This window comes from Hemiscyllium ocellatum, chromosome 20 (genome assembly GCF_020745735.1).
Source record: "Hemiscyllium ocellatum isolate sHemOce1 chromosome 20, sHemOce1.pat.X.cur, whole genome shotgun sequence".
Classification (NCBI taxonomy): domain Eukaryota; kingdom Metazoa; phylum Chordata; class Chondrichthyes; order Orectolobiformes; family Hemiscylliidae; genus Hemiscyllium; species Hemiscyllium ocellatum.
Window position 1 is genome coordinate 34,095,068 of NC_083420.1, and position 27,356 is coordinate 34,122,423.

Genomic DNA, 27,356 nt, shown 5'->3' on the forward strand with positions numbered 1-27,356 from the left:
CATTTGTTTGGCTTCTGTGTTTCCCTATATATACTATTATGATCCAAGCTGATGGCAATATTGGACAACTCAGGTCACCGAATGAAACCCAGATTGGTAGATCATTTATTCTGAACTTTCCAATATCCTTTTAACAGGTCAGTTTTGATTATGAGTGGATATACATTTTTTTTCTAGTATGGAATCAGATGGGGCAGCCCGGTGGTTCAATGGTTAGCCCTGCTGCCTCACAGTGCCAGGGAACCGGGTTGATTCCAGCCTCAGGCGACTGTCTGTGTGGAGTTTAAACATTCCCCCTGTGTCAACATGTCTGCATAGTCTTTATTACCCACTTGGTTTCAACACCATTAGGACAGGTGGGTTCCAGCTGCTATGACTTAGTTCAATAATGTAAACTTTTGTCATGAGCTTAACCATACAGTCATAGTGTCATAGAGATGTACACCATGGAAACAGATCCTTCAGACCATCTCGTCCATGCTGACCAGATATCCTAACCTAATCTAGACCAATTTGCCAGCACTTGGTCCATCTCTGAAACTTGAAACATAGGCTGTAGGCACAGGGCAAAACTTTTTGGGGTTTGAGTAATGTAAGTTACGGCTGGGGCTAATTTCCCTGGAGTGTTGGAGGTTGAGGAATGGTCTTATAGAGGTTTATAAAATCATGTGGAGCATTGATAGGGTGAATAGTCAAGGACTTTTCTCAGGGTAGGCGAATCCAAAACTAGAGAGCATAGGTTTAAGGGGACAGGAGAAAGATTTAAAAGGGACCTAAGGGGCAACGTTTTCACACAGAAGATGGTGCGTGTATGACTGAGCAGCCAGAGGAAGTGGTGGACACTGGTACAATTACATTTAAAAGGCATCTTGATGGGTACATGAATAGGAAGGGTTCAGAAGGGTATGTGCCAAATGCTGGCAAATAGGAGTGGATTAATTTAGGATAGCTGGTTGGCATGGATGAGTTGGACCAAAGGGTCTGTTTCCATGCTGTACAACTGTATGAGTAAAAAGTGAGGTCTGCAGATGCTGGAGATCAGAGCTGAAAATGTGTTGCTGGTTAAAGCACAGCAGGTTAGGCAGCATCCAAGGAACAGGAAATTCGACGTTTCGGGCCAGAGCCTTTCATCAGGAATGAGGAGAGTGTGCCAGGCAGGCTAAGATAAAAGGTAGGGAGGAAGGACTTGGGGGAGGGGCGATGGAGATGTGATAGGTGGAAGGAGGTCAAGGTGAGGGTGATAGGTCGGAGTGGGGTGGGGGCGGAGAGGTCAGGAAGAAGATTGCAGGTTAGGAGGGTGGTGCTGAGTTGAGGGAACCGACTGAGACAAGGTGGGGGGAGGGGAAATGAGGAAACTGCCCCACCCCACTCCGGCCTATCACCCTCACCTTGACCTCCTTCCACCTATCACATCTCCATCGCCCCTCCCCCAAGTCCCTCCTCCCTACCTTTTATCTTAGCCTGCCTGGCACACTCTCCTCATTCCTGATGAAGGGCTCTGGCCCGAAACGTTGAATTTCCTGTTCCTTGGGTACAACTGTATGACTCTATAACAAGCTGGATATTGATCTTAAACCTATGCCCTCTAGTTTTGGACCCCACCACCCCTTGGAAAAGATCTTGGTTATTCATCCTATTCATGCCCCTTATAATTTTATAAACCTCCACATCACCCCTCAGCCTCTGATGCTCCAGGGGAAATTGTCCCAACCTATTCATCCTCTCTCTACAGCCTAAATCCTCCAACCCTCGCAAGATCCTTGCAAATCTTTTCTGAACACTTTCAAATTTCACAACATCCTTCCTAAATGAGGGAGACGAGAATTGAATGCAGTATTCCAAAAGTGGCCTAACACTTATGGTCTTTTCTTGTGAGGGCTAATCCCCTTTTATATAAGCTGCATTCAACCAGTGTAATGAAAACTGGTGGGAAACGGTGGTGTTTATGCTAATAATAGAAGTGGGCTTAGGCAGTGGGAGTGAATTGGATTGCTGGAGATAGTGCCCAGAGGAAAGAAAAGCAAAGTGACTCCTAATTGTAAATACAGACAGAAGTGATGCTGAATGAGTGCTAACAGGATGTGTCAATAGTCTAAAATGGGTTAGCTGTACTGGGAGTAGAAAAGTGTGGCACTGGAAAAGCACAGTAAGTCAGGCAGCATCCGAGTAACAAGAGAATCAAAGTTTCGGGCATAAGCCCTTAATCAGGAATGTGTACTGGGAGCAACCCTTACAGAATAGGACCTGAGGTTGGGTAACACACATGGAGGAAGATTTACACTCTCTGATTCTATGTTAACTGCTAGGTATTTTGGTGGAAGACATGGTGTAGTTCCTCCAGCTTACTTTGAACATCCCAAAAACACTGAAGCAGGCCTGAGACAGAAATGCTGATGTGAGAATAGTGGTGTGTCCAAATGGCAGGCAACCGGAAACTGTGGGTTACTTTTACAGACCGACTACTCCTCCGCTCCCCCAACCTCACCCACCATCAACTTAAATACAAATATTTCCTAGTGGCTTTTAGTTCTGACAAAAGGTCACTGGATTCCAAACATGAATTGTTTCTCTCTCCGTAGGTATGGCCAGACCTGCTGGGTTTCTCCAAAACTTGCTGTTTTTATGATTTCCAGAATCCCGCAGCCCCTTGTTTTACTTTACAAAGAAAAATAACTGAACTCTGTTTTAGATCTGGGGGGAAAAAAATCACATTCTGTTTCTAACCAGTAATATTTCACCAGTCTCTGCTATTTCCACTGAACTCACATTCTGGTTACAAAATGTTTTAACTATCCCGATTAAACTTTTTAATCCTCTTTTTAGAAAGGGGATTTGAAGGCTTGCTCCAAAAAGACTTTGCATTTGGCATTAAACACTGAATTTAAAAATAAAAATCAGAAAATGTCTAGAAGCAGTTTTCAAGAGAACAGCGTTAGCATGTCAGGTGGATGAAGACACTTCACCAAATACAAATTATACATGTGGCCCGGTCTGCTTTAATGCACATAATGTGGAGGTGCCAGTGTTGGACTGGGATGGATAACGTCAGAAATCACACAACGCCAGATTATAGTGCAACAGGTTTAATTGCAAGTACAAATTTTCAGAGCACTGCTCTTCATCAGGTATGATTTGGAGATGCCAGTGTTGGACTGGGATGCACAAAGTTAAAAATCACATAACACCAAGTTATAGTCCAACAGGTTTAATTGGAAGCACTAGCTTTCGGAGCGCCGCTCCTTCATCAGGTGGTTGTGAAGGGCACAATTGTCAGACACAGAATTTATAGCAAAAGTTTACAGTGTGATGTAACTGAAATTATACATTGAATAATACCTTGTTTGTTTGTTGAAGCTTTCATCTGTTAGAATACTATAATAGTTTCACTTCTTTCATGTGTAAATCTCTGGTTATCTGTAACAATAGGTATGAGCTGGACAATATGTTGAAGGTGTTAGCTCCCTGTGTTTTCTGTCTTTGCCATAATGTTTAGACTGATTGTAAACTAAAAAGTGAAATAAGAGTTTTATATTAATTCATGCAATTTTTGAGCAAAGTATAATGTAACTGTGCAAATCCAAATTCACCCCACAAACATATATGTGTGCACGTGGGACTTTATGTGTGTCTTGGTTGGGGGTTTGTGAGAGAGTGTGTATGTGCGTGCGCATGTGAGTGTAGAGTATCTTAAATCTGTGAGGGGGTTCTTGTGTGTGTTGGGTGGAGGCTGAGTGTCTGTGAGACAGTGTATGCGTGAGTGTAGAGTGGTCTAAGTCACTGATAGGGTGTGTATGTGTCTGTAAGGGTGTGTGTGGGAATGTCTGCATACATGCCTGTGTGTATGTAGGGATGTGCCTAAGGTTTTGTGATTTACACATGAAATAAGTGAAACTATCATAGTATTATAACAGATGAAAGCCTCAACAAACAATTAAGGTATTATTGAATTTATAATTTCAGTTACATCACACTGTAAACTTTTGCAATAAATTCTGTGTCTGACAATTGTGTCCTCAACAACCACCTGATGAAGGAACGACCCTCCGAAAGCTAGTGCTTCCAATTAAACCTGTTGGACTATAACCTGGTGTTGGGTGATTTTTAAATTAATGCACATTAAAATATTTTATGAATAAAGTATATTTTTGAAATAAAAAAAATCAACGATCTGGAGGAAGTGTCAGCGGACCCGAGACGTTAACTTTGATTTCTCTTCACAGACACTGTCGGACCTGCTCATTAATCACAGCGACCGCGCTCCTTCCGCCTGTCAGAATGTTCTGGAACTCGAACCCACAATGCACCGCGTAGTGACGGCCGCGAGGGATTGTGGGAAGCTGCGACAACGGACCGGTGAGCAGTGTCCCGGATGGTGGGTGGGGGGGAGATAGACCGTTTTAAATTAAATGGGCGGCGGCCGCCGCGTAATAGGCAGACAGCGTGGAAATAGAGTCAGGGACCGATGGGGGAGAGTTAGAGTGTTTAGGGAAGGGTAAAGAGACAGGGGAGTCAGAGAAAAAGGTGAGGGCGTTAGATTTGGAGAGAGAGAGAGAAGCGGGAAAGTGAGAATGAGGGAGGGGTAACGGATAAACGACAAGGAGGAGGGGCTCGGATAAAGGGGAAGGTGTAGTAGGCAGGGCTCGGATAAAGCGGGAGGGAGGAGGGGTATGGGCAAAGCAGGAAGGAGGGGCATGAGGAAAGGGGAGGGGTATGGGGAGGGGTTTGGAGCATGGGTGAGGGAGGAAGGGGCATGGGGGAATGGCACTGGTGGTGGGAGGTGGAGTGAGGGACATGGGGGAAGGGTATGGTGGAGAGGGTGAGGGGCACGCTGGCAGGGGTGAGGGGCATGGGTGGAGGGGAGAAAAGTGGGATTGGGAGAATAGAATTGGGTTTATGGTGAGGGTGGTGGAGAATGGGGTAAGGCACCCTTGAGAAATGGGATGCAATTCATCCAAGGAGGGTGATGGAAGTAACTAAAATACTTAACTGCCCCATGGCAGCAATTAAATAATAATCAAATTGTTTGATTTGATGTGACTGTCATTCAAAATGCCTTGAGGCCAAAGTTCTCAGTTTAGCCTGATTTTATTTTTCTAGGAAAGTGTAGTGTTGTAATGGCAGCAGCACTAAATGAAAGCCACCGACGATTCCTGCAGACTATGATGTCTCAAGGAATTCTAGAAGGTTCGATGGTGAGAAAATTACACAAACACTGCTGCGAAACACACAAAGGTCAGCTAACTGTTAATGTGCATTTATTTTCTGTGGTCTTTCTCAGAAAAAGATCATTTTAAAACCCGATGTTGCTCAACTTTCTGGTTTATACAAGAAAAGCATGAGCTTTCATTTATTTAGCATTTGTCACATCTGAAAACATTTGAACATCATTTAGAGTGAGTTACTTGCAAGTATAGTCACTTGTTATGTAGCAAATGTGCACAACACTTACCTCAGGCTGAATGCTGTTAATCTGCTTTTGGTGGAACGTAGATTCTCCTGCTCCATGGATTCTGCCTTAACTGCTGTGCTTTTCCAGCACCACACTCTTGACTCTGATCTCCAGCATCTGCAGTCCTCACTTTCTCCTTTGGTGGTACCAATAGATCTTTCAATCTCTTGTTTGTGGCTAACCTGGCATGTGAAATTGAGTTGTTTAATTGGAGAAACTCAGCAAGTCTGGCAGTATCTGTGGAACAAAATAGTGTTAATGTTTTGTGCCTGGTATGAATCTTCAGAATTCAATTTCATTGTCAAGACCCTCCCCACAACATTTTCCTCAATCCTCCTGCTTTATAGCATCCTCCATCCCTTTTCCCCTTAGTTCTAAAGAAGAGACTCAATGTTACTCCATTCCACTTCACAGATGTTGTCAGAACTGTGAAGTATCACCAATTTTCTCTATATGTTGCAGAATCTACAGTGGTTGCTTTTATTGTTAGTTAACAGCTTACCTGGTCTGCTCACATACTGCCCATAATGAAAGTGGTTTCAATAATGTCAATTCAGGTAATTATAGGTGTAAACTGCACCAGTAGTCAATTTACAAATTTAGATAAGAAACCAATAACTTTAGATTTTGATTTTTTAAAAGATAATTGAGCGGTTATGGGCTAAAAATATACATATGTTTTACTGAAGTAAATTGGTTGAGGAAGGTTTGTGTGGGACATTGTGTGGGAAAATGCCTTTTGCTATTGTGAGATACAAATATTTCCACACTGCTACCTGTCATCCATTCACCCTCCCCATATATTCCTCTACATAACTTTACTTTGACTACATTGGGTTTCCACTGATTTTACTCTCTTTCAGTGCAACAGCTCAATTCACTTCCTTGAATCTGATTAGATTGTTGTTATCTAACCACATGTGACTACTTAGTGAGATCAGTCCTTGTGTAACTGGAATTATAGAAAAATGACAATGACTTCTTCACAGGCCATCTGTTATAACGTAACATTTTCTTATATAATATTTATTATTGAAATCCTTTGTTCGATTCAGTTTAAAAATTTATTTCTGTTTGCTCTTTCCTTAAAACAATTAGCAATTGTGTGATCGGATTTAACGGTTTGGAATCTACCTCTAACCGAAATGACCATTCTTGAGTGCTGGTAGATAACCGCTGTTAGGCAGCATTACTTTTATTACAGATGCTGTGCTCACTCTTGGTATATGTTCCTGTTTGTACTACAGTGTCCAGCATTGATCCCTGGATATCAGGAACGAGAATCCCTGTTGATTTATCTTGAAAACTTCTTTTTCTAATCTTGAAACATGGAGGCTGTTTGTAGCACCCAGTCTGGGACTAATGTAGGAACTACTGAGGCTATCAAAGACTTGGATTAAATTGTATCTTAATAGTTACATTACTCCCTGTAATATTGAATATTTGAACTTTGAGACGTAACCTGTCAGGACGTTCACTGACATCACTCCCATATCTGGGATGTACCTAGAATTCAGTTCCTCCTGCTACTGTTCATGATTTCCCATTGTCACCGTCATCTGATTATTTTTAATTTTGAAGCTAAGTTGATGAGAGTTTGATCACTAAACTTTATTGCAAGAATATATGATATCACTGTTAACATAAATGTAAAACCCATTGTTAAATCACCCATTTCAATGTGCCTTTGTGCAGCTTTGTTACTTTGAAGGAATAAATTTGTCACCTTCAGTTTCATCTGTATTATCCGGAAAGTAGATTATTTGTGTACCTGCACGCTATAGGAAATTCCCATTCCTACAATTATTGGGCTTTTGCAGCAAATTGACCACAGTCATTTACTGATGTTTGCTTTCTGTAATCTAGTGATACAAAATTTTATAGGAATAGGGTGTTATACCATTCAGGGAACAATATAATCTTGTTAGCTCTGGGAGCAGGGGAACAGGGTAAGAGAATCTGGAACCATGGAAGAAAAATTTAAACAGGTGACTGGGACGTTGTTGGTTGCCACTAATATATGAGAAGGAGAGAGTAAATGCCTTCTGACACTGAACTCATTGCTGTATCTGCCCCAGTGTGTAGCAGATTACATAGTCACACTATACACTTTAATTGTGCATTGCTATATCTTTCCTCATAGTTACTGTGATACCATGGCTCTGCATTTTGATTACTGAAATGCCAATTACAGGCTTTCTGTCAGAGGGCAAAGTTCTTGCAGATTTTCTGGCATTGAGTACACAGCAGAGAGGAGACCAGGGCACATTGTTTATGTTTTGTAAGGTGTGATAAGCCAGTTAAAGGTTAATAGTATTTGAACAGTTATTTATGTATTCTTTGAAAGACTGAAATGTAAAACTGCTGCATAAGATTCTAGTTTTTGGTAAGGCTGACTTCACTGAGATGAACAGATTGTCCACAGTAAACTGGACAAATCTGTTAAATGGGTAAGATGACAGAAGATCAATAGGAAGTGTTCAGAAAATAATTTGACGAAATACAGAATCCCAAGAGGCAAGAAAGTCAAATTCTACTGGTTAAAAAAGACAGCTGTGGATGACTAAAGATTAAGAAGCTAAGAGTAAAACATATGAGACTTGAATCAAAAACCTGGCAAATGAGACAGATACAAATAAAGGAAAAAGATTACAAAACTAAAATGAAGAGCGACAATAAGGGAGTATAAAAAGAAAGTTGAAAGGATATCAAAATCAAAAACCAACTTTACAATTACATTAAGAAAAAAGTATAGTCAGGGACAATATAAACACCTTAGACCCATAAATGTTACCGATGAAAATAAGTGAATACTGAATATACTGATTAATTTGCATTTTAACATATTTAAAATAGACAGTGAGGCCAGTGTGCTCAAGAAAATTAATATTGAATCAGGTATTACTAGAAATTATGCAAACAAAAGAAGTGAAGAAAATAATGGCACAAAAGAATGATAATCCCCAGGTACGGATGATTTTTATCCTGAGATTAAGGACTTGGATGAGAAGGTACCCTCCATATTTTCCAAGGTTTTCTGGTACTGTTCCTTTAGGTTGAGAAATTATTCATGTCACTCCATTTTAAGAAAGGTGACAGGAGGGAATTAAGTGAGTTATGGACTAGTTTAGCTGGGTACAGCATCTGTTGGAAAATTATTACAGCCTATAATTTAAGGTTAGGATAACTGAAACCTTAAATTTTAAGCTGATCAGAGTCACAATGAATTGATGAAGGGATAATTTATCGTGTTTGATGAATCTGATTAAAGTTTTTTGATGAGGCAATTGTAGTAGTGGCAGGTCTGACCCACAGCAATCTTCTGTAAGGACGCTGATCCTGAATGTATCAAGCCTGAGCAGTGATAAAAGAACAACGAAAGTTACAGCACAGGAACAGGCCTTTCAGCCCTCCAGTCCTGTCGCCTATTTTCCACAGATCTGTATCCCTCTGCTCCTTGCCTATTCATGTATCTGTCTAGGTACATCTTAAATGACGCTATTGTGCCCACCTCTGCTGGCGATACGTTCCAGGCACCCACCAACCTGTGCATAAAGAACTTTCCATGCATTTCTCCCTTGAACTTTTCCCCTTTCATTTTGAACTCGTGACCCCTAGTAATTGAGTCCCGCACTCTAGGATAAAGCTTTTTGCTATCTACCATGTCTATACCTCTCACGATTTTGTAGACCTCAATCAGGTCCCCCTCAACCTCTGTCTTTGTAATGAAAATAATCCTAAGCTACTCAACCTGTCTTCATAGCTAGTGCCCATCATTCCAGGCAACATCCTCTGCACCCTCTCCAAGACATCAACATCTTTTTTTGTAATGTGGCAACCAGACGTGTATGCAGTATTTCAAATGTGGCCGAACCAAAGTCCACTATGTGTAACATGACCTGCCAAATCTTGCACTCGAGCCTGTCTGATGAAGGGAAGCATGCCGTATGCCTTCTTGACTGCTCTATCCACCTGCATTGCCACCTTCAGGGTACAATGGACCTGAACACCCAGATATCTCAGTACATCAATTTTCCCCAGGGTTTTTCCATTTACCATAGAGTTTGTTTCAGAATTGGATCTTCCAAAATGCATCACCCCTCATTTGCCCAGATTGAACTCCTCCTGCCATTTCTCTGCCCAACTGTCCAATCTATCTATATTCTGCTGCATTCTCTTACAGACCCCTTCACTATCTGCTACTCCACCAATCTTAGTACCACCTCCACCTCTTTCTCTCTTTCCCGCCCCCGCCCCCCTATTGGTAATAGAAATAAAGTGCTGGAGCAGGTCTGGCAGAATCTTTGGAAGAGTCATTGGACTTGAAGCATTAACTCTGTTTCTCTCCACTGATTTACTAGCTAACCATAGAATTCCATAAACATTCTTTTGGCACTAAACGTTTGGAACGGTAGTGGTTTGGAGGGAATGCATGTAGAGTGGCAATGATCTTTTGCACTTGAGCGAGTTAGGGGGAATGGATAAGATTGCTGGTCACTATTTTCTGCTTGTTAGTGAATATTGTTGGCAGTTACTCATTTAAGAGTACTATTGTCCACCCAGAAAATTCTGTCACTGCTCAGGTTCTTGGGTGAGTCTAGGCCTAAGTAACAGAACTAAAAATTGGAGCCTCACCTTTCAAGAGTGAAATAACGGAGCATGCCAAGGATGGTAGAAAATTGCAGCTCTCTTTTGCAAGCAGCAATTGGCGCTCGATCATTAAATATATTGCTGAAGTGGTACATCTGTTAACTGAAAGTATCAAATAATGTAGAGGACAAGGGGCAATGAGATCAACAATGATCTCACTAAATGATGGAATAGACTCAAGGTGCTAAATAGCCTACTTCTGTTTCTATGATCAGTGTCTCAGTGGCAACAAGAATGTGTGTGGGGGAAACACGCAAGAGGATTGAGACCTTGCTTCATCTACTACACTAGAAATAGTTGCTCACTTCTGCTAACATAGGTTTAAAAAAAAACAAGTCTTTTCCCTTCAGGGGTGGGACCTGGTTAAGCCCAGCCACGTTGCATTTTGTGGTTTATTAAAAGGATGTTTGTGGGGTTCTGTGTTGTAAAGTACAAGAGCAATTTTAGTGCATAACCTATCTCCCACCCCGTAATGTTCCATGATGACTTTCCATCTCTAGGGTCTAACTCTAAACCACATAACAAAGCACTGAATACTAAATAAAATGAAGCTCCTAATATAGTGAGTATTGCAGGTTCATAATGAAGGTATCTGTCAGTTTGTCAGCCTCCAGATCAGGTTCTTCTCAAAGCTAATTGCAACTGCTTTTCTCCTTGTTTACGTTATCTCTGCAGTTTTCCCAACATGGCTTATGACAGTGCTTTGAAACTCAAAATTAAATTGCAAAGTATTTATTAATCTGGCAAGATGGTGGAGAACATATTTCAGTTCAGCCCAAACAGACGGACCAACTGAACTTTGTCAGTCACATTCATCCAAGATACTTGGACAGTAACCTGGTGAATGGTCCAGTTGCCCAGTGTAGAATCAATAAGGTAAACACTGGGGATGTAATATAATGGACTGTTTTATTCCCCAAGCAATTAGTGATATGTCCTGTGTTGTGTAGGAAATGAGCAGAACAATGTTAAGGTAAGAATTTAAAATCAGTTTAATATAAATTTAAAAGCATGTTTATTGGTGTGCTCTTCTGTACTGTTCATTGAACCAGAGTTTATCTCCTAGCCTGTGCCAGGCTGTGAATTTACATTTTATGGCCAAATATAATTCTGCTACTGCTAATGGCCTACAGTGCCTCATGGTTATTTAGTTTTGAGTTGCTGGCTCTGTTCAAGGTATGATTCATTGAACGTGTTATGAGTGTTAAACAATATGATGGACGCTATCCTTAGTCTGAAGGTGGGACCCACCACACAATCCTTGTGTGACATTCTGACCAATATTATCGTGGACATACAATTCATTTATGTAGATAGGTGAGAAGACCTCAAATAAGTTTTTTCCTCTTGTTGATTCCCTCCCCGCTCACAATGGACTCGAACAACCGTGTCATTTAAGACTTGACCAACTCTGCCAGTAGTGGTACTGCTGCTGATGCTTTCTTGGTGATGGATATTAAGGACCCCCACCCACAATACATTCTGTACCTTTGCCACCTTCAGTGGGTGATAATCAGATGTTTTCCTGGCTCATGTTTGACCTGATGCCATGAGGCTTCATTGTGTCAAATGGATGTGGAGGACTGCTAGGGTCACTGCTTTCTGACTCTACTACTCTGCCACCACCTCTTGGTGGGGTGGGGGTCACAAAAGGGAAAAACCTACTTCTCTTGGTTGAAATATATTTGAACCAGGAGGTTTCTGTACCCTAATTTCTGATTTACCTTGTAGACCCTGGATCCAGTTTAATTGCAATCCTAACTGAAGCCCTGTTTGGAAGAACTTGTATTGGACATTGGTTGTTAGCAAGAATTCCAGTGGACCATAACTGTTCACCAAATTCTGTCCTTTGTTTTTTAGACTGTTGGTCATTAAGAATGTTTTCCTCTTGCCCTATTAAAAATGCCATCACTGCAGAGTTTTTGGTCAGTTGTAATGGAAATAGAAAATGTAGCAGCATCCGAGGAGAGAAAACCAGTCATGGTTATGAAGAAGTCTAAACTTTATGTTAACAGATGCTCCCATACCTGCCAAGTTTCTACAGTGTTTTGTTTGCATTTCAGATTTTTAGCAGGTGTGGTACTTTGCTTTTATCTTTCTTCTGTCTTTTGTCTCTCCTGTTATGGAATGAAAATGAGATCTAGTTCAAAGTCCAGTTATAACTTGGATGTTAACTAGTTTTGCAACTTGTTTTTAGGAGTGTTTTATTTTCTAATAAATGGATTAGTCTGCCTTCATCAAAGAAGTCTGCTGAAAGTCTTTTTATCCTTTTTATAGTAGTACAAAAGGGAAATAACTATCCATTTTGCTGTTGACTAAAATATTTATACAATCAGTTCTGATTAGAATGTGGTAGTTACGTTCTTGAGCGATCTTGCACTATAAGAAAATAGTGTGATAGCAGCACCATCTAAACTAACGGGACTGGAATTGTGTTATAGCCAACACAGGCAAGGAAAGTTTGCATTCTACAAATAATGGTTATAAGTGCTTCAATGTTAAAGTCAATTCGCATTGAAGAAACACTCATTACAGCAGGATTGACTGTACTGGCTAATAATGGTATGATGCAGAGTACCATTGATAATATGCTTGATTATCAGCGTATTCCTCCCATCACAGCTGTTAACAGTTGTCACATTTTCTATGTTGAAATATTACAAATGTGATAACACTTCAAGAAGTGTTTCATCAGCAGTGAAGGGCTTTAGGGTGTCCTGGATTTGTGAAAGATGCTACAAAAATGCACATTTTTCCCACCCCAGCAACAGCCCTTTACCTAGAGACTTCTCAATAAAGTAAAAATTAGAAGCTGAGATCTCCATTCCATTTCAGGGGATTTCAGTCTGTGTGACGCATTTATTTTTGGGTGGATCATCTTCACTGTGCTTGAATATAGCACAGGCATCATAAGCTTTGCATAACAGTTGTAGTCATAGAAATGTGTAGCATGGAAACAGATCCTTCAGTCCAACTCGTCCATGCTGACCAGGTATTCTAAATTAATCTAGTTCCATTTGCCAGCACTTTGCCCATTCATATACTCATCCAGATGCCTTTTAAATGCAGTAATTGGACCAGCCTCAACCACTTCCTTTGGTAGCTCATTCCATACACTGACCACCCTCTGCGTGAAAATGTTGCCTGTTAGGTCCCTGTTAAATTTTTCACTTATCACCTTAAACCTATGCCTTCTAAATCTAGACTCCCTCACTCAAAGGAAAATACTTTGTCTATTTATCCTATCCATGCCCTTCATGACCTTATAGACTTCCATAAGGTCACCCCCGCAGCATGCGCTCCAGGAAAAGCAGCCCCAAACTATTCAATTTCTCCCTGTAGGTCAAATCCTCCAACCCTGGCAACATCCTTGTAATTCTTTTCTGAGCCCTTTCACGTTTCACACTATTCTTCTGATAGGAAGGAAACCAATATTCCAAAAGTGGCCTGACCAATGTCATGTACAGTCGCTACATGACCTCCCAACTCCTATACTTGATGCTCTGACCAATAAAGATAAACATACCAAAAACCACCTTCACTATCCTACCTAACTGCGACTTAATATAAATTATATAAATGCTGAAAAGCAACGGAGTATTTACTAAAACTTTGCATATTAACCCCAATCAAGGTTTGGGGGAGGAGCAGAGTTGGAGGTTGAATTTGCCATTCTTCATAATGCCAGTTTAGCTTGGTCCTGGGTTCGTTGCCAAGAAAAGAGAAGTTTTTCAAATTTGTATAGTATTTTGTGGAAATATTGAGAAACTTTTCTATAACGTAATCAGACAGGAAGTTAATCATAATTCATAGCAGTCACTTTGGCAATTTTTGCTGCTTTTGCAAGTGCCAATTCATTATTAGTGTGAATCCTACTTGTTTTACACTTTTTTTTGTTTTATTTCCTGTGGCATCTACCAAAGTGGCATTAGTTACTTGGGTACTGCCAACTAATATTCCCCATAACGTTTGAGTGAAATTTCTTAAGTGCGTGATCACGTCAATAACTCTTTCGTAATTTAAAGTGATGTGATATCACAACCTTTACAGGATTTGAGACTTTGGCTTGCTGTGGAGTTTTGGGCAACTTGATGACTCAGTGGTTAGCACTGTTCCCTCACAGCACCAGTAGCTTGGGTTCATTTCCTGCTCGGATGACTGTCTGTGTGGAGTTTGTACATTCTCCCCATGTTTTCGTGGGTTTCCTCTGGGTGCTCCTGCAAAGGCCATATACAGTTAATGGTAAATGGGAGTGTTGCTGAATAAGGAGATCCTGCAGTGCAAGTTCTTTCCACGTTTCAAAGGTGTGCAGATTTGGTGGATTGGCCATGCTAAATTGCTCATAGTGTCCAGGGCTATGCAGCATAGGTGGATTAGCCATGGGAAATGCAGGGTTACAGGGATAGGATAGGGGAATGGGTCTGAGTGGGATGCTCTTTGGAGGGGCAGTGTGGACTTGATGGGTCTAATGGCCTGCATCCAAACTGAAGGAATTCTGTGGTCCTATGAATATTATTGTCAGGCCATTTGTAATTTACCAGGGAAAGAGTGCTCCTGGATTCGATAGGATACTCAGCTGTGGATGTTGGTACGATATAAACAGATACATGATTGTAATGAGATTTAATAACCCAGACTGATTTGGCTGTCTGGCCTTCTACCAAACCCCTACTTTTGAGATAAAGCTATTTTTTTCTGTCAGGAGATGAAGCCAGTGTAATTGTTTGAAATGCACGTCTATAAAGAAGTGAAAAAAGAATCTTTTTAAAAATTGTCTGGTATTGTTAGTAGATGTGACATTTATTGCCTGTCCTAATTGTCTCGTGAGAGTGATGGAATGGCTTAAGTGGCTGCGGTCTGCACTTGTAGTGGTTTATGACAACTGAATACCGTGGAATGCCATCTTTGGGAGAACAGTTGAAGATTGTGTTGGTGTGGCATTGGAGCTGTACATTTCCATTGATGGGAGACCTATACTTGGCCAGTGGTAGAAATGTATTCTGTAATGTCATTCGCGGCATCAGGAAGTTCTAGTTTGCTTTCCACCAGTGAGAATGTTTTGAAGTGCAGTAGGAAACACAGCAAGCAGCAATGCAATAGTGATTAGATGATTTATTTCTTATGCTGTTGGTTTTATTTTTGTTTATGGTTTATGGACATCGCACACAAGAATAATTCAGACTCATCTTGAGAAGTTGCCTTGAACGTCCACATAATTGACGTCCTTTTCAATCCACATCGTTGATAGAGCAACAATAATGCGATAATGTGTGTCTTTGGGGCAATTTAAATGTTCTTATTCTCTGCCCATATTCTTCAAGGTGATAGAGGTCACAGGTTTGATAGATTATTTTAAAGAGCCCTTCAGTTTTTCTGCAGTGCATCTGGTAGATGATCTTTTATTTGAGTCGCCCAGTGAGATTTTTGGGGGCCTTCAGTTATCACTTCAGAGATAACACCTAGGCTGGATGGAAGTTTGAGTGTACCCATGCACTAACCCACTAGAAGAAGGTGAAGACTGCAGATGCTGGAGATCAGAGTCAAAAAGTGTGATGCTGGAAAAGCACAGCCAGACAAACAGCATTCAAGAAGCTGCTTACGTTCCTGATGAAGAGCTAATGCTCGAAATGTCGACTTTTGGGTGGCACGGTGGCTCAGTGGTTAGCATTGTTGCCTCACAGCACCAGGGACCCAGGTTCGAGTCCAGCCTCGGTTGACTGTATGGAGTTTGCACATACTCCCCGTGTCTGCGTGGGTTCCTCTTGGTGCTCCAGTTTCCTACCACAGTCCAAAGATGTGCAAGCTAGGTGAATTGGCCATGCTAAATTACCCACAGTGTGAGATGCATTAGTTAGAGGGGAACGGTTCTGGGTGTTACTCTTCAGAGGGTCGACGTGGACTGGTTGGGCCGAAGGGTCTGTTTTCACACTGTAGGGAATCTAATCTCATCTTTCCTGTTCCTCTGATGCTGCCTGACCAGCTCTGCTTTTCCAGTACCACACTTTTTGACCCATGCACTAACCCATCTATTTTTGAAAACTCATTTGTGGGATGTGGGCATTGCTGGCTGATCAGCATTTATTGCCTGTTCCTAACTGCCCTTGTGAAGGTGGTAGTGAGTTGACTTCTTGAACTATTGCAGTCCATATGCTGTAGGTTGACCCAGATGAGATCCATGTTCCGAGCACTCAAGAAACAAGTTACTATGCCAGTGCTGATGTGTCATTTGAGTTCAGTGTTCCACCTTCCTCCAAAGCCTCACCAATAACAGCTAGGTTTAAATCACTGCAACCAAGGCTTGGATAATGAGAGTGTCGGTGAAAGGGTACTGTTGGGGACGTTGGGAGAGGAGGCTCTGGTTGTGGCGGATGGAGGTGTAGAGTGATTGAATATCCATGGTGAAGATGGGGCATTGGGGGCCGGGGAAACGGAAGTCTCGCTGGAGGGCGTGGATGGTGTCTCGAACGTATGTGGGGAGTTCCTGGACTAGGGGAGATAGGACAGTGTCGAGGTAGGTAGAAATGAGTTCAGTGGGGCAGGAGCAGGCTGAGACAATGGGTCGGCCAGGGTGGTCAGGCTTGTGGATCTTAGGAAAGAGGTAGAACGGGCAGTGTGGGGTTCCCGGACTATGAGGTTGGAAGCTGTGGGTGGGAGATCACCTGAGGTGATGAGGTTCTACCTACCTCGACGTTGTCCTATCTCCCCTAGTACAGGAACTCCCCCACATACGTTCGAGACACCACCCACGCCCTCCACCTCCTCTGAGACTTCCATTTCCCTGGCCCCCAACACCTCATCTTTACCATGGATATCCAATCACTCTACGCCTCCATCCACCATGACCAGGGCCTCCAAGCCCTCCGTTTCTTCCTCTCCCAACATCCCCAACAGTACCCTTCCACCAACACTCTCATTCGTTTGGTCGAACTGGTCCTCACCCTTAACAATTTCTCCTTCGAATCGTCCCACTTCCTCCAAACCAAAGGGTTAGCCATGGGCACCCGTATGGGCCCCAGCTATGCCTGTCTCTTTGTTGGTTACGTAGAACAGTCCATCTTACGTAATTACACCAGCACCACTCCCCACCTCTTCCTCCGCTACATTGATGACTGCATTTGTGTCACCTCGTGCTCCTGCGAGGAGCTTGAGCAATTCATCAACTTCGCCAACACATTCCACCCTGACCTTAAATTTACCTGGACCATCTCTGACACCTCCCTCCTCTTCCTGGACCTCTCCATCTCCATTAATGACAACCGACTTGACACTGACATTTCTTACAAACCCACCAACTCCCACAGCTACTTGGATTATGCCTCTTCTCACCCTACCTCCTGCAAAAAAATGCCATCCCGTATTCCCAATTCCTCCACCTCCGCCGTATCTGCTCCCAGGAGGACCAATTCCATCACAGAACACACCAGATGGCCTCCTTCTTTACAGATCGCAATTTCCCTTCCCACGTGGTTAAAGATGCCCTCCAACGCATCTCGTCCACATCCTGCACTTCTGCCCTCAGATTCCACCCCTCCAACCGTAACAAGGACAGAACACCCCTGGTGCTCACGTTCCACCCTACCAACCTTCGCATAAACCAAATCACCCGCTGACATCTCCGCCACCTCCAAACGGACAACACCACCAGGAATATATTTCCCTCCCTACCCCTTTCTGCCTTCCACAAAGACCGTTCCCTCCGTGACTACCTGGTCGGGTCCACGCCCTCCTACAATCCACCCTCCTATCCTGGCACCTTCCCCTGCCACCGCAGGAATTGCAAAACCTGCACCCACACCTCCTCCCTCGCCTCCATCCAAGGTCCAAAAGGAGCCTTCCACATCCATCAAAGTTTTACCTGTGCATCCACCAATATCATTTACTGCATCTGTTGCTCCCGATGTGGTCTCCTCTGCATTGGGGAGACTGGACGTCTCCTAGCAGAGCGCTTTAGGGAACATCTCTGAGACACGTGCGCCAATCAACCACAACGCCCTTTGGCCCAACATTTCAACTCCCTCTCCCACTCTGCCAAGGACATGGAGGTCCTGGGCCTCCTTCACTGTCGTTTCCACACCACCAGACACCTGGAGGAAGAACGCCTCATCTTCCACCTCGGAACACTTCAACCCAAGGGCATCAATATGGACTTCAACAGTCTCCCCATTTCCCCTTCCCCCACCTCACCCCAGCTCCAAACTTCCAGCTCAGCACTGTCCCAATGACTTGTCCTACCTGCTTATCTTCTTTTCCACCTATCCGCTCCACCCTCTTTCCCCCCCCCCCCCACCCCCAACCTATCACTTTCATCCTCACCCCCACTCACCTATTGTACTCTATGCTACTTTCTCCCCACTCCCACTTATCTCTCCACCCTTCAGGCTCCCTGCCTGTATTCCTGATGAAGGGCTTTTGCCCGAAACTTCAGTTTTACTGCTCCTTGGATGCTGCCTGAACTGCTGTGTTTTTCCAGCACCACTCTAATCTAGACTCTGGTTTCCAGCATCTGCAGTCATTGTTTTTACTTAACATCTTCTGTGGACCTCATGTGAAGCAATGCTGAAAGTTCCTGTTTTCTAATTATATATTTGGGTTTCTTTAGGTTGGTGATGTTAGTTTCTATGCTGAAGTCACTTCCTGTTCCTTTTCTCATGGGGTGGTAGATGGGATCTAACTTGATGTGTTTGTTGATAGAGTTCTGGTTGGAATACCATGCTTCTAGGAATTCTTGTGCATGTCTTTGTTTGGCTTGTCTTAGGATGGATGTATTGTCCCAGTCGATGTGGTGTCCTCCTTCATCCATATGTGAGGATACTAGTGTTTGCTTTCTGTAATATATTCCATGACGTGCATCACTGCTTCCAATATAGAGTTATTTAGCAATGAATTTAGGTTTGGAAACAGTTGTAGAAATGTCTTGCTGTTACTATCCACCTTCCTGTTTCTCTGAAAGATTGTTTTGAATGGAACAAAACATAAAGTTTTTTTCTGTTAAAGCGCTCCATCTTTGGAGCCAATTTCAATGGCAGATCATAACTTTTGTCCAAAACATTAACCCTGCAATTTCCAAAAACTCAGCCTTCGACCTTGAGTAATGCGCTTTTCAAGCAGCCTCCCACTGACTGGATGCAGTGGCAATGTGCTAGAAATATACTGAATTCTTCTTTATAAAGTAGGAGACTTCTCAAAACACTGATTACTTGGAGTGGAGGTAGAGAGACATTGTAAGAACATTCTTTGGAAGTGAATTATCTTCTGTCAAGTGCATATCAGTGACATGAATGTGTTCTGTAACAACAATTATTAATTCTCCTCAATCTCTAGTGCATTACAAACATGACCAGTTGGATGAGTTTATCAAAAATATCAACACCCATCTACAGCCTCTCTTCATGGAGATCAGGAAGGGGATGAGTGAGGATGATGGACAACAGTATTATGCTCTGGTGAGAGAGAAATGTGATGTCTTTGTGGTTTTTGCTATGGTTGTTAGGGGGAAGTTCAGGCAGTTACCTTGTGGTGAAATAACCACATGCTCAGTACATACCGTGAGAAAAAAAAACTAATTTCTAGTTGCAATGAGCATTCTATAAAATCAAGGTCTGTGAACTAACCCAGAAATGCACTGACATCTTTAGATCTTTCTATCACATTTTAAAGGAGAGGAACTGAGAAGAGCAAGGACATTCAGCCACACACACATTTTATTACTTTCTAGTACTGAGTTCCTGAATTTCTCTGTAGGTGCTGTATAAATTTTGCATTTCTTTTTCCTGTAGAATGAGTTCCGTGTTCAGTGCTGTTTCTCTACCAAATTCAATCTCAGATTTTATGGTCCTTATCTTGGTATTTTTGTGTCTTCACCCCTTTGTCAGTATGTGGGTATAAGTACCACTGGCAGCAACAGAAAATTATTACAGGTATCTTTGGGGGTGGGGGAAGTCCTATCTCTTTACATTTAGCACCTTCAGTCTTTATTCAGGACTCCAGTTGTCTTGGATGTGCTTTCTTCTTTTTACAGTTGAGCCTTGCGTATCCTGTGTCATTGATTAGAATAAGAACAAAGAAAATTTACAACCCAGGAACAGGCCCTTCAAGCCTGAGCCAATCCAAATGTACTGTCTAAACCTGTCAATCAATTCCTAAGCATTTGTATCCCTCTGCTCCCCACCTACTCATGCATCTGTCCAGACGCATCTTAAATGAATCTACCGTGCCTGCCTCTACTGGCAACGCGTTCCAAACACCCATCACCCTCTGTGTGAAGTACTTGCCGCGTATATCCCCCTTAAACTTTCCACCTCTCACTTAGAATGACCTCTGATTATTGAATCCTTCATCCTGGGAAAAAGCTTGTCTCTATTCACCCTGTTTATACCCTTCATGATTTTGTAAACCTCAATCAGGTCCCCCCTCAATCTCCTTTTTTCTAGTGGAAATAAACCTAACCTACTCAACCTGTCTTCACAGCTAGCTTCCATACTAGACAACATCTTTGTAAGCCTTCTCTGCACCCTCTCCAAAGTGTCCACATCCTTTTGGTAATGTGGCGACCAGAACTGTACAGAATATGCTAAATGTGGCCGAACCAATGTCTTGTACAATTTTAACATAACTTGCCAGCTCTTATACCCGATACCCTGTCCAATGAAGGCAATGCCTTCTTGACACTCTAACCACCTGTGCAACAACCTTCAGGGCTCAATGGACCTGCACTCCCAGATCTCTGCCTATCAATTTTTCCTAAGGCTCTTCCATTCATTGTATAATTCGCTCTAGAATTAGACTTGCCTAAATGCATCACCTCACATTTATCTGGATTGAAAGCCATCTGCCACTTTTCCGCCCAACTCTCCAGTCTATCTATATTGTCCTATATTCTCTGACAGTCTCTTATGCTTTCTTCTACTCCACCAATCTTTGTGTCATCAGCATTAGTGGGCGGCACGGTGGCACAGTGGTTAGCACTGCTGTCTCACAGTGCCCGAGACCCGGGTTCAATTCCCGACTCAGGCGACTGACTGTGTGGAGTTTGCACGTTCTCCCCGTGTCTGCGTGGGTTTCCTCCGGGTGCTCCAGTTTCCTCCCACAGTCACAAAGATGTGCAGGTCAGGTGAATTGGCCATGCTAAATTGCCTGTTGTGTTAGGTAAGGGGTAAATGTAGGGTATGGGTGGGTTGCGCTTCGGTGGGTCGGTGTGGACTTGTTGGGCTGAAGGGCCTGTTTCCACACTGTAAGTAATCTAATCAAACTTGCTGATCATACCAACAGTGCCCTTTTCTAGATCATTTATGTATATTACAAACAACAGTGGCCCCAATACTGACCCAGTGGAACACCACTGGTCACCTTTCTCCATTTCGAGCAACTCCCTTCAACTACTACTCTGTCTCCTGCTGCTCAACCAGTTCTTTATCACTTAGCTAGAACACCCTGCACACCATGTGACTTCACTTTCTCCATTAGTCTACAATGGGGAACCTTATCAAAGGCCATACTAAAGTCCATGTATATGACATCAACAGCCTTTCCTTCATCTAACTTGGTCACTTATTTGATTAAACTGGGTTGTTTTGGGAGCAAGAGGGTTGAAATCAAAGGAAACTCTGTTCTCTAAAGAGTTAGAGAACAATGTTGGAAGCACCTGTGGAAATATCTCTGGTCAAGAATTCCCTAATTTTGCTATGGTGAGGGGCAAGAATCTGGAGAATCCACTTGTTTTGAAAATGGATGTTTTGTATTAACACAAAATAGGTGCTCTATGAATCTGCGCTTGTAATGTGCTATTAATCTCCCTTTCGCAACTTGTCCAGATTAACCTTGCAGAGACAGAGATCACCAGGATGGCATTTGATTACACAGAAACTGAGTTGGAATTGTTCAAGAAAACTGTGAGTTTGACAGTCTTTTTAATGTCTTAGATTACAAATGCAGAACTTGTCTTTTGAAAATTTACAGGCATGGGTGAAATTTTCTTGTACAATCTATTTAATGTTAATTAAAACTTATGACTGTAAAAGTAATAATGTGTTGGTAACTAAGACCAGTACTCCCAAGTCTCGCCATTAATATTAATGTTCAATTTGTCATCAAAATTGACAACTGTTTCCCTTTTGTATTGCTATCCTGAAGAAAATGAACTTTCACCTGATAACTTGAAATAGTGCATAATAAAACATTTATCATAAAACTTAATTTTGAAACCAAGTGGAAAAAAATTGATTAACATCCAGTTATAATCCAGAATTGGATGGCGGTCAGGATTCCACTTATTAGGGTTTACAAGGTAATCCACATAGAGATGTGGAAATTTTCAGGTTCTCGAGTATTTCAAACAAGATAAGGGCAGAGGTTGTCTTGCAATTATCTGCTGCTTTGAAGTTTTTTGTTCATCTGACCAGACTTCCTTGGCTTATGTAACCTAATCCAAATGCAGAAAAGGTTGCTAGGCAATCATCAAGACAGGGAAACCGAACCCCACCCTAATAGTCTCTTCCAAAATTACATTTGCCAACAATGAATCCCACCTCCTAATTCCCTAAGTTTTGTTTGACCGTTTTCCAAAGTAATTTGACTTTTAGTAACGAGATCATGGTCCACATTAAACTGATCTTATTTATAAGAAACCACATGAATTTCATTTGAACCCTTGGTAACAACCCTTTTTAATCCAGAAAGTGTCCAAACAGTTCAATATTTTTCATGCCGTCTATCAGTATAGATGTTTTCCCAACAGACTGAGCATCTTTAAATCCAGAGTAGATTTCTCAATCATTTGATTTGTGGTGAATTATAGAAGAAACAATGTTGTGAAACTCAGTGGCTTCAGAACTAAAAATTAGCTAGAACAGAACAATGGTTTGTTCTGGATATTTGATCTTTTCAGATCCTCCCACTTGAATACCTTGCACTGTTGCAGCAGTTTGTGTGCAAGTTAATCAAACTCTGAACATGAGCCCCAGTTTCTGCTGTAACTGACAAAAACCACCTATCTTGGACAAAATAAATGGAACCATTCGATTAGTGTGTTGTGGACATTTTAACAGCATCTAAGAAAATGTATCTTGCATTTTTTTTATTGAAAATTTTCATAAACCAGGATTGACTATATTTTTGGAAGTAAATAGAACCCCTGTATCTGTGGATTCTGTTTCCGTGGTCTTAAAATATTACATGGAACATTCCAGAAATAATTCTGGAGGCTGAAAGGGTGGTAAGTTTCCCATTTAAATGATAGGGTTTCCTATTGTGTGGTTTTGGGGATCCACAGTAGGTCTTGGACCATATCCATGGATTCAGGGGCGGAAACACCTGTAATGTGTTGATAATGTGCAATAGTGCTGGCTATTCAGAATTGTACTTCTCTTAAGCCAGGAATTTAAATCAACTCCTTTAATTAACTTGGTCCCAGGTAGACGAATGCTGCATGTTGATGATCAGCTCGTCACTGCACCTGAGTGACCTCTCTATCGACACTGCTGATGTGGCATTTCACATTACTGCTTGCTTTGGTTGATGGGAGAAAAATGTGTGTCTCTGAGTCCTTGACACGCTTGGTTCCTTTCGAAGTCGGATTGATGGGGTGTTGCACATCTGATTTCTGTACCATGCATGTTGGATGTGGGGGTAGTAAAGGACTGAAAATGACTAGGAGAAAACCCCATCAAAACTTGCCAGTTGATGATTAGTTACATTCAGCTGATTGATTGTAGTTTCACGTCACTCAAAGTTGTACTTAAAACCTTTTTGTTTTCAGATGGACTTAGTTTTGGAGTCAGAAAATGGCATGGTCTCTTCTACAGACATTCTAAATCTGGCTGATCAACTACAACCCAAAAAAATGAAGAAGAAAGAAGTGGAACAAGTGCTGCAACGATTTGTGCAGGAAAAGTGGCTTTGTGAGGCAGGTGACATTGAAAACTCTGCCATCTAATCAAAGATAAATCTTGCATGGAGGGATTTTTTTTGTGCTAAATAATCTGGTGAGTTAACTGTTTGCTTTTTCCTCATTAGAATGATGGTGAGTACATTCTGAGCACTCGCTGCATTATGGAACTGGAACAATACATTCGCAATATGTATCCGGACCTAGTGAAGGAGTGCAACATCTGTCACAACATTACTATTCAGGTATTGTTGTCTCCCCTACTCATGTTCTAGCAGAAATGGTGATTGTGAATAAGGAAGAGGTGGAGAAGTGTTCCATGCTGATGCTTTGTCCTTGCTGTTGAGGTAGAGGGGGTGAATCAGAATTTTCATTCTGCTAGAGTCTGTTCCCCGTTTGTACCTATTTAATTTAGGATAGTTTTTGGAGAGGGTAGTTATACAACAGTAACCAAAAAAGCAGCAGTTCTCAAAGATTCCATTTGTTACCTGAACTGCTGCTCTGCGGCAGTAGGGGCAACTCCAGAGAAAAGGTTGGTGGGATAGCCTTGGACCTTTTGGATTGATGCTGCTGAACAGCAGCTGGTGGTCCAATATCCTGTCAGTCATCAAACATTTATAGCAGTGAATGCTGTGTACACCCAGGATATCTGTGCATTAATTTGGTGCAGACAAACATAATATCCTGGTTCTTCTTGAGTTAGTTGTGTTTGAGCTGGAAGTTTCACTGCATTTCTGCTCATTTGCCAGTTGTGCAAGTTTCTTGTTCTAGATTGGCAACTGTGATTCATGTGTATCAGCAGCTAGACCAAATGAGGTAACACTGAAAGCAGTGAAGGTGGTGCTTTGTAAAAGAGGCTAATTAATGTGTAAACAGAAAATTCTGGAGAAACTCTAATCTAGCAGCATCTGTGAGGAAATAGGTATTATCTTTCTGACTCTAATATAACCCTTTTAAAATTCCATATTAATAAAGCAACATTTCAGCCAAGTTGTTCATTTTCCCTGATGACAGAACACTTAGTGAACTCTTCCCCAGACCAAACATTGCATAGAAAGCACTGGAGAAACTCAATGTCTGTCTGGCAGTATCTCTGGATGAGACACTGTTACGTTTTGAAGCTAATGTAACCTTTCTTAAAAAAAACTGGTGTTACTGAGTCTTCTGTGATTAGGGAAAATGGAGAACTTGGCTGAAATCTACTTGAGCTGAAAATGTGTTGCTGGAAAAGTGCAGCAGGTCAGGCAGCATCCAAGGAGCAGGAGAATTGACGTTTCAGGCATGAGCCCTTCTTCAGGAATAAAATCTACTTGAGTATGTTTTAATATTATTATGAAGAGTTTTAAAATGCTTCCAAATCTACATACCTCTGTTGCTCTACAAAAAAACATCAATGGTAAACTGAACAGTACTGTTGTTTTTTTGTGTTTTTTTTTGCTGATGTTTGGATTCAGATTAACATTAATGAGTTAAAATGGGTCATATTAGAAAATTGTTCAAAAAACACTCATCCTTTCCATTCTGGGCTTTCATTCTGTATTTCTACCAGCTGTTGGATTACATTTATTCTTAAATGATGTTTTGCTTCCAGGGGCAAACATGTGAGGTCTGTGGAGCCAAAATTCATTTTCCCTGTGCTGCAAAATACTTCCGAGGTCGGGATGACCCTTGCTGTCCAAACTGTAGGAAGTTCTGGCCTCATGAAATCCCAGGTAATAAGTGTTTAAACAACATTTTTTTTTATATGATTTACTTTGTCCTGATAATGGCCCACATCTAATCCATTCATAAACACAATATAGTTAGTTTGATGCTGCCTCTTGCTTCAACCTTTACAGATGTTTGGAAACAGAAATTAATGAGTGGGATGATATTTACAAAAAGCAGATATTAAATTTATGCTAAATTGCCTACAGTGTTCAGGGATGTGTAAGTTGGGTGCATTAGTCGGGGTAAATGTACAGTAATGGGGAATGGGTCTGAATGGGTTACTCTTCAGAGGGTCGGTTGGGCTGAAGAGCCTGTTTCCACACTGTAGGGATTCTAAGATGTTAAAATTCAGCAGGGTACAGAATCATGTAATCCTTGGAACTCAACAAACTGAAAGCTGTAGTTTGTTCAAACAATGGATTTGTATTATTAATAGAACCACCTGTTTCTGTTCTACATTGGGCTACTGTCTGGAATCCGAGGCAAACGTAATGCAATTCTAGTCTTTTTCTGGCAGCACTGTAAAATGGTTAATTTATTTGTAAACATGGTTAAAATTCTTTCAAGCCAGTAACTGAGAATACTTCTAAGAATTACTTCTCCTATTGACCCCTAACAATAAGCCGTGGAGTTTGTGTTGACTTGTACCACAGTGATTGAAACATTGATCAGTTGTCTCTTTGGCATCCCTCGTTCCACTAAACCATCAGGCCAAACTTCAAGTTTCTGCTGCCTTACATTATTTCTCTTAGTGTTTTCACTTGTCAGTACTCATGCTCTACTTGAGCTTATTGACACCCACAAACCCTTTTCTCTCCACTGTCTCTTTTGATCTCCTTCATAGCTGATTGTTAACAGTTGTGTCTCCAGTTTTCTTCCATTAGCATCATAGTATTAAAGAAAAATGACTCCGCTGTCCCATCTCCAATTTCCCTTTCGAGTCCTTGAACATGTGGTTGCCTACTAAACTATATGCAGTTTTCCCTTGAGCGTGATGTTTTAATCCCTACACTGCAATTACTCCATTTCCAGCATGCCATACTATTCAAACAGCTCTTATCAATTTAGATATGTATCCTATATGATTGTAACAGAAATTAGCTTTACCTTCTTGTTCTAGTCTGCGACCTTGGCAGAGGAATTACAACTCTTACACTTTCTAAATGAAGTTAGAAAGTGTATATATGATTCTCGGGGCTGCTCACTTAACTTTTGACTTTTCTCTTCACCTAGATGTCAGCAGGTCTGAACAATCCATGCCACCTCCATCCTCCATGCCAAAGATGCGACGCTGATATCAGGAATGAGACATTAAGAGACTTGAAGAAGCAAAGTGGAACGTCATGTCTGTGTGAAGTGTGGGATGGGAGTTCTAAGACAATTTGTGTTATGAGATGAAGTATACTTTGTAAACTGGTGTAAAAGATGACACTACTGATATTTTCAAGCTTGTACTTATTGCTGCACAGCCACCGATTAGACCACTGTAGCACTTGCATAGAGAGTATACTCTAAACCTCAGCTTGAGATTAAAATCACCATTGTGGTCCATCTTAGAGTGATCAGTTCAGTAGAATATTAAGTTGAAATCATGTTTCCATCAAGGATACTATGCAATGGAAAAAGGAATAATTATTTGTTCAAAGTAAAGTAATTACATTTAAA

General features: G+C 41.7%; 1 protein-coding gene across 3 annotated transcripts; it reads left to right on the forward strand.

The window, feature by feature from the left end:
• The first annotated feature begins 4,265 nt into the window (after positions 1-4,265).
• Positions 4,266-27,356, forward strand: nsmce1 (NSE1 homolog, SMC5-SMC6 complex component). 3 transcript variants are annotated; one of them, XM_060840727.1, is made up of 8 exons: positions 4,266-4,353; positions 5,098-5,232; positions 19,421-19,542; positions 21,910-21,987; positions 23,853-23,999; positions 24,110-24,226; positions 25,573-25,693; positions 26,925-27,356. In XM_060840727.1, exons 1-8 carry the CDS (start codon positions 4,299-4,301, stop codon positions 26,984-26,986), a joined length of 837 nt encoding a protein of 278 aa, XP_060696710.1. In that variant the 5' UTR covers positions 4,266-4,298; the 3' UTR covers positions 26,987-27,356. The 3 variants fall into 3 exon arrangements, with proteins under 3 accessions (XP_060696710.1, XP_060696712.1, XP_060696711.1); XM_060840729.1 differs by having other exon boundaries at positions 4,341-4,372; XM_060840728.1 differs by lacking the exon at positions 4,266-4,353 and adding an exon at positions 4,408-4,521.

Bases quoted from the DNA above. Each gene is read 5' to 3' on its own strand.
- nsmce1 (XM_060840727.1), top strand. From the start codon at position 4,299: ATGCACCGCGTAGTGACGGCCGCGAGGGATTGTGGGAAGCTGCGACAA. The intron at 19,543-21,909 runs GTGAGAGAGAAA...CAACTTGTCCAG, and splicing joins GACAACAGTATTATGCTCTG to ATTAACCTTGCAGAGACAGA. The intron at 21,988-23,852 runs GTGAGTTTGACA...TTTTGTTTTCAG, and splicing joins TGGAATTGTTCAAGAAAACT to ATGGACTTAGTTTTGGAGTC.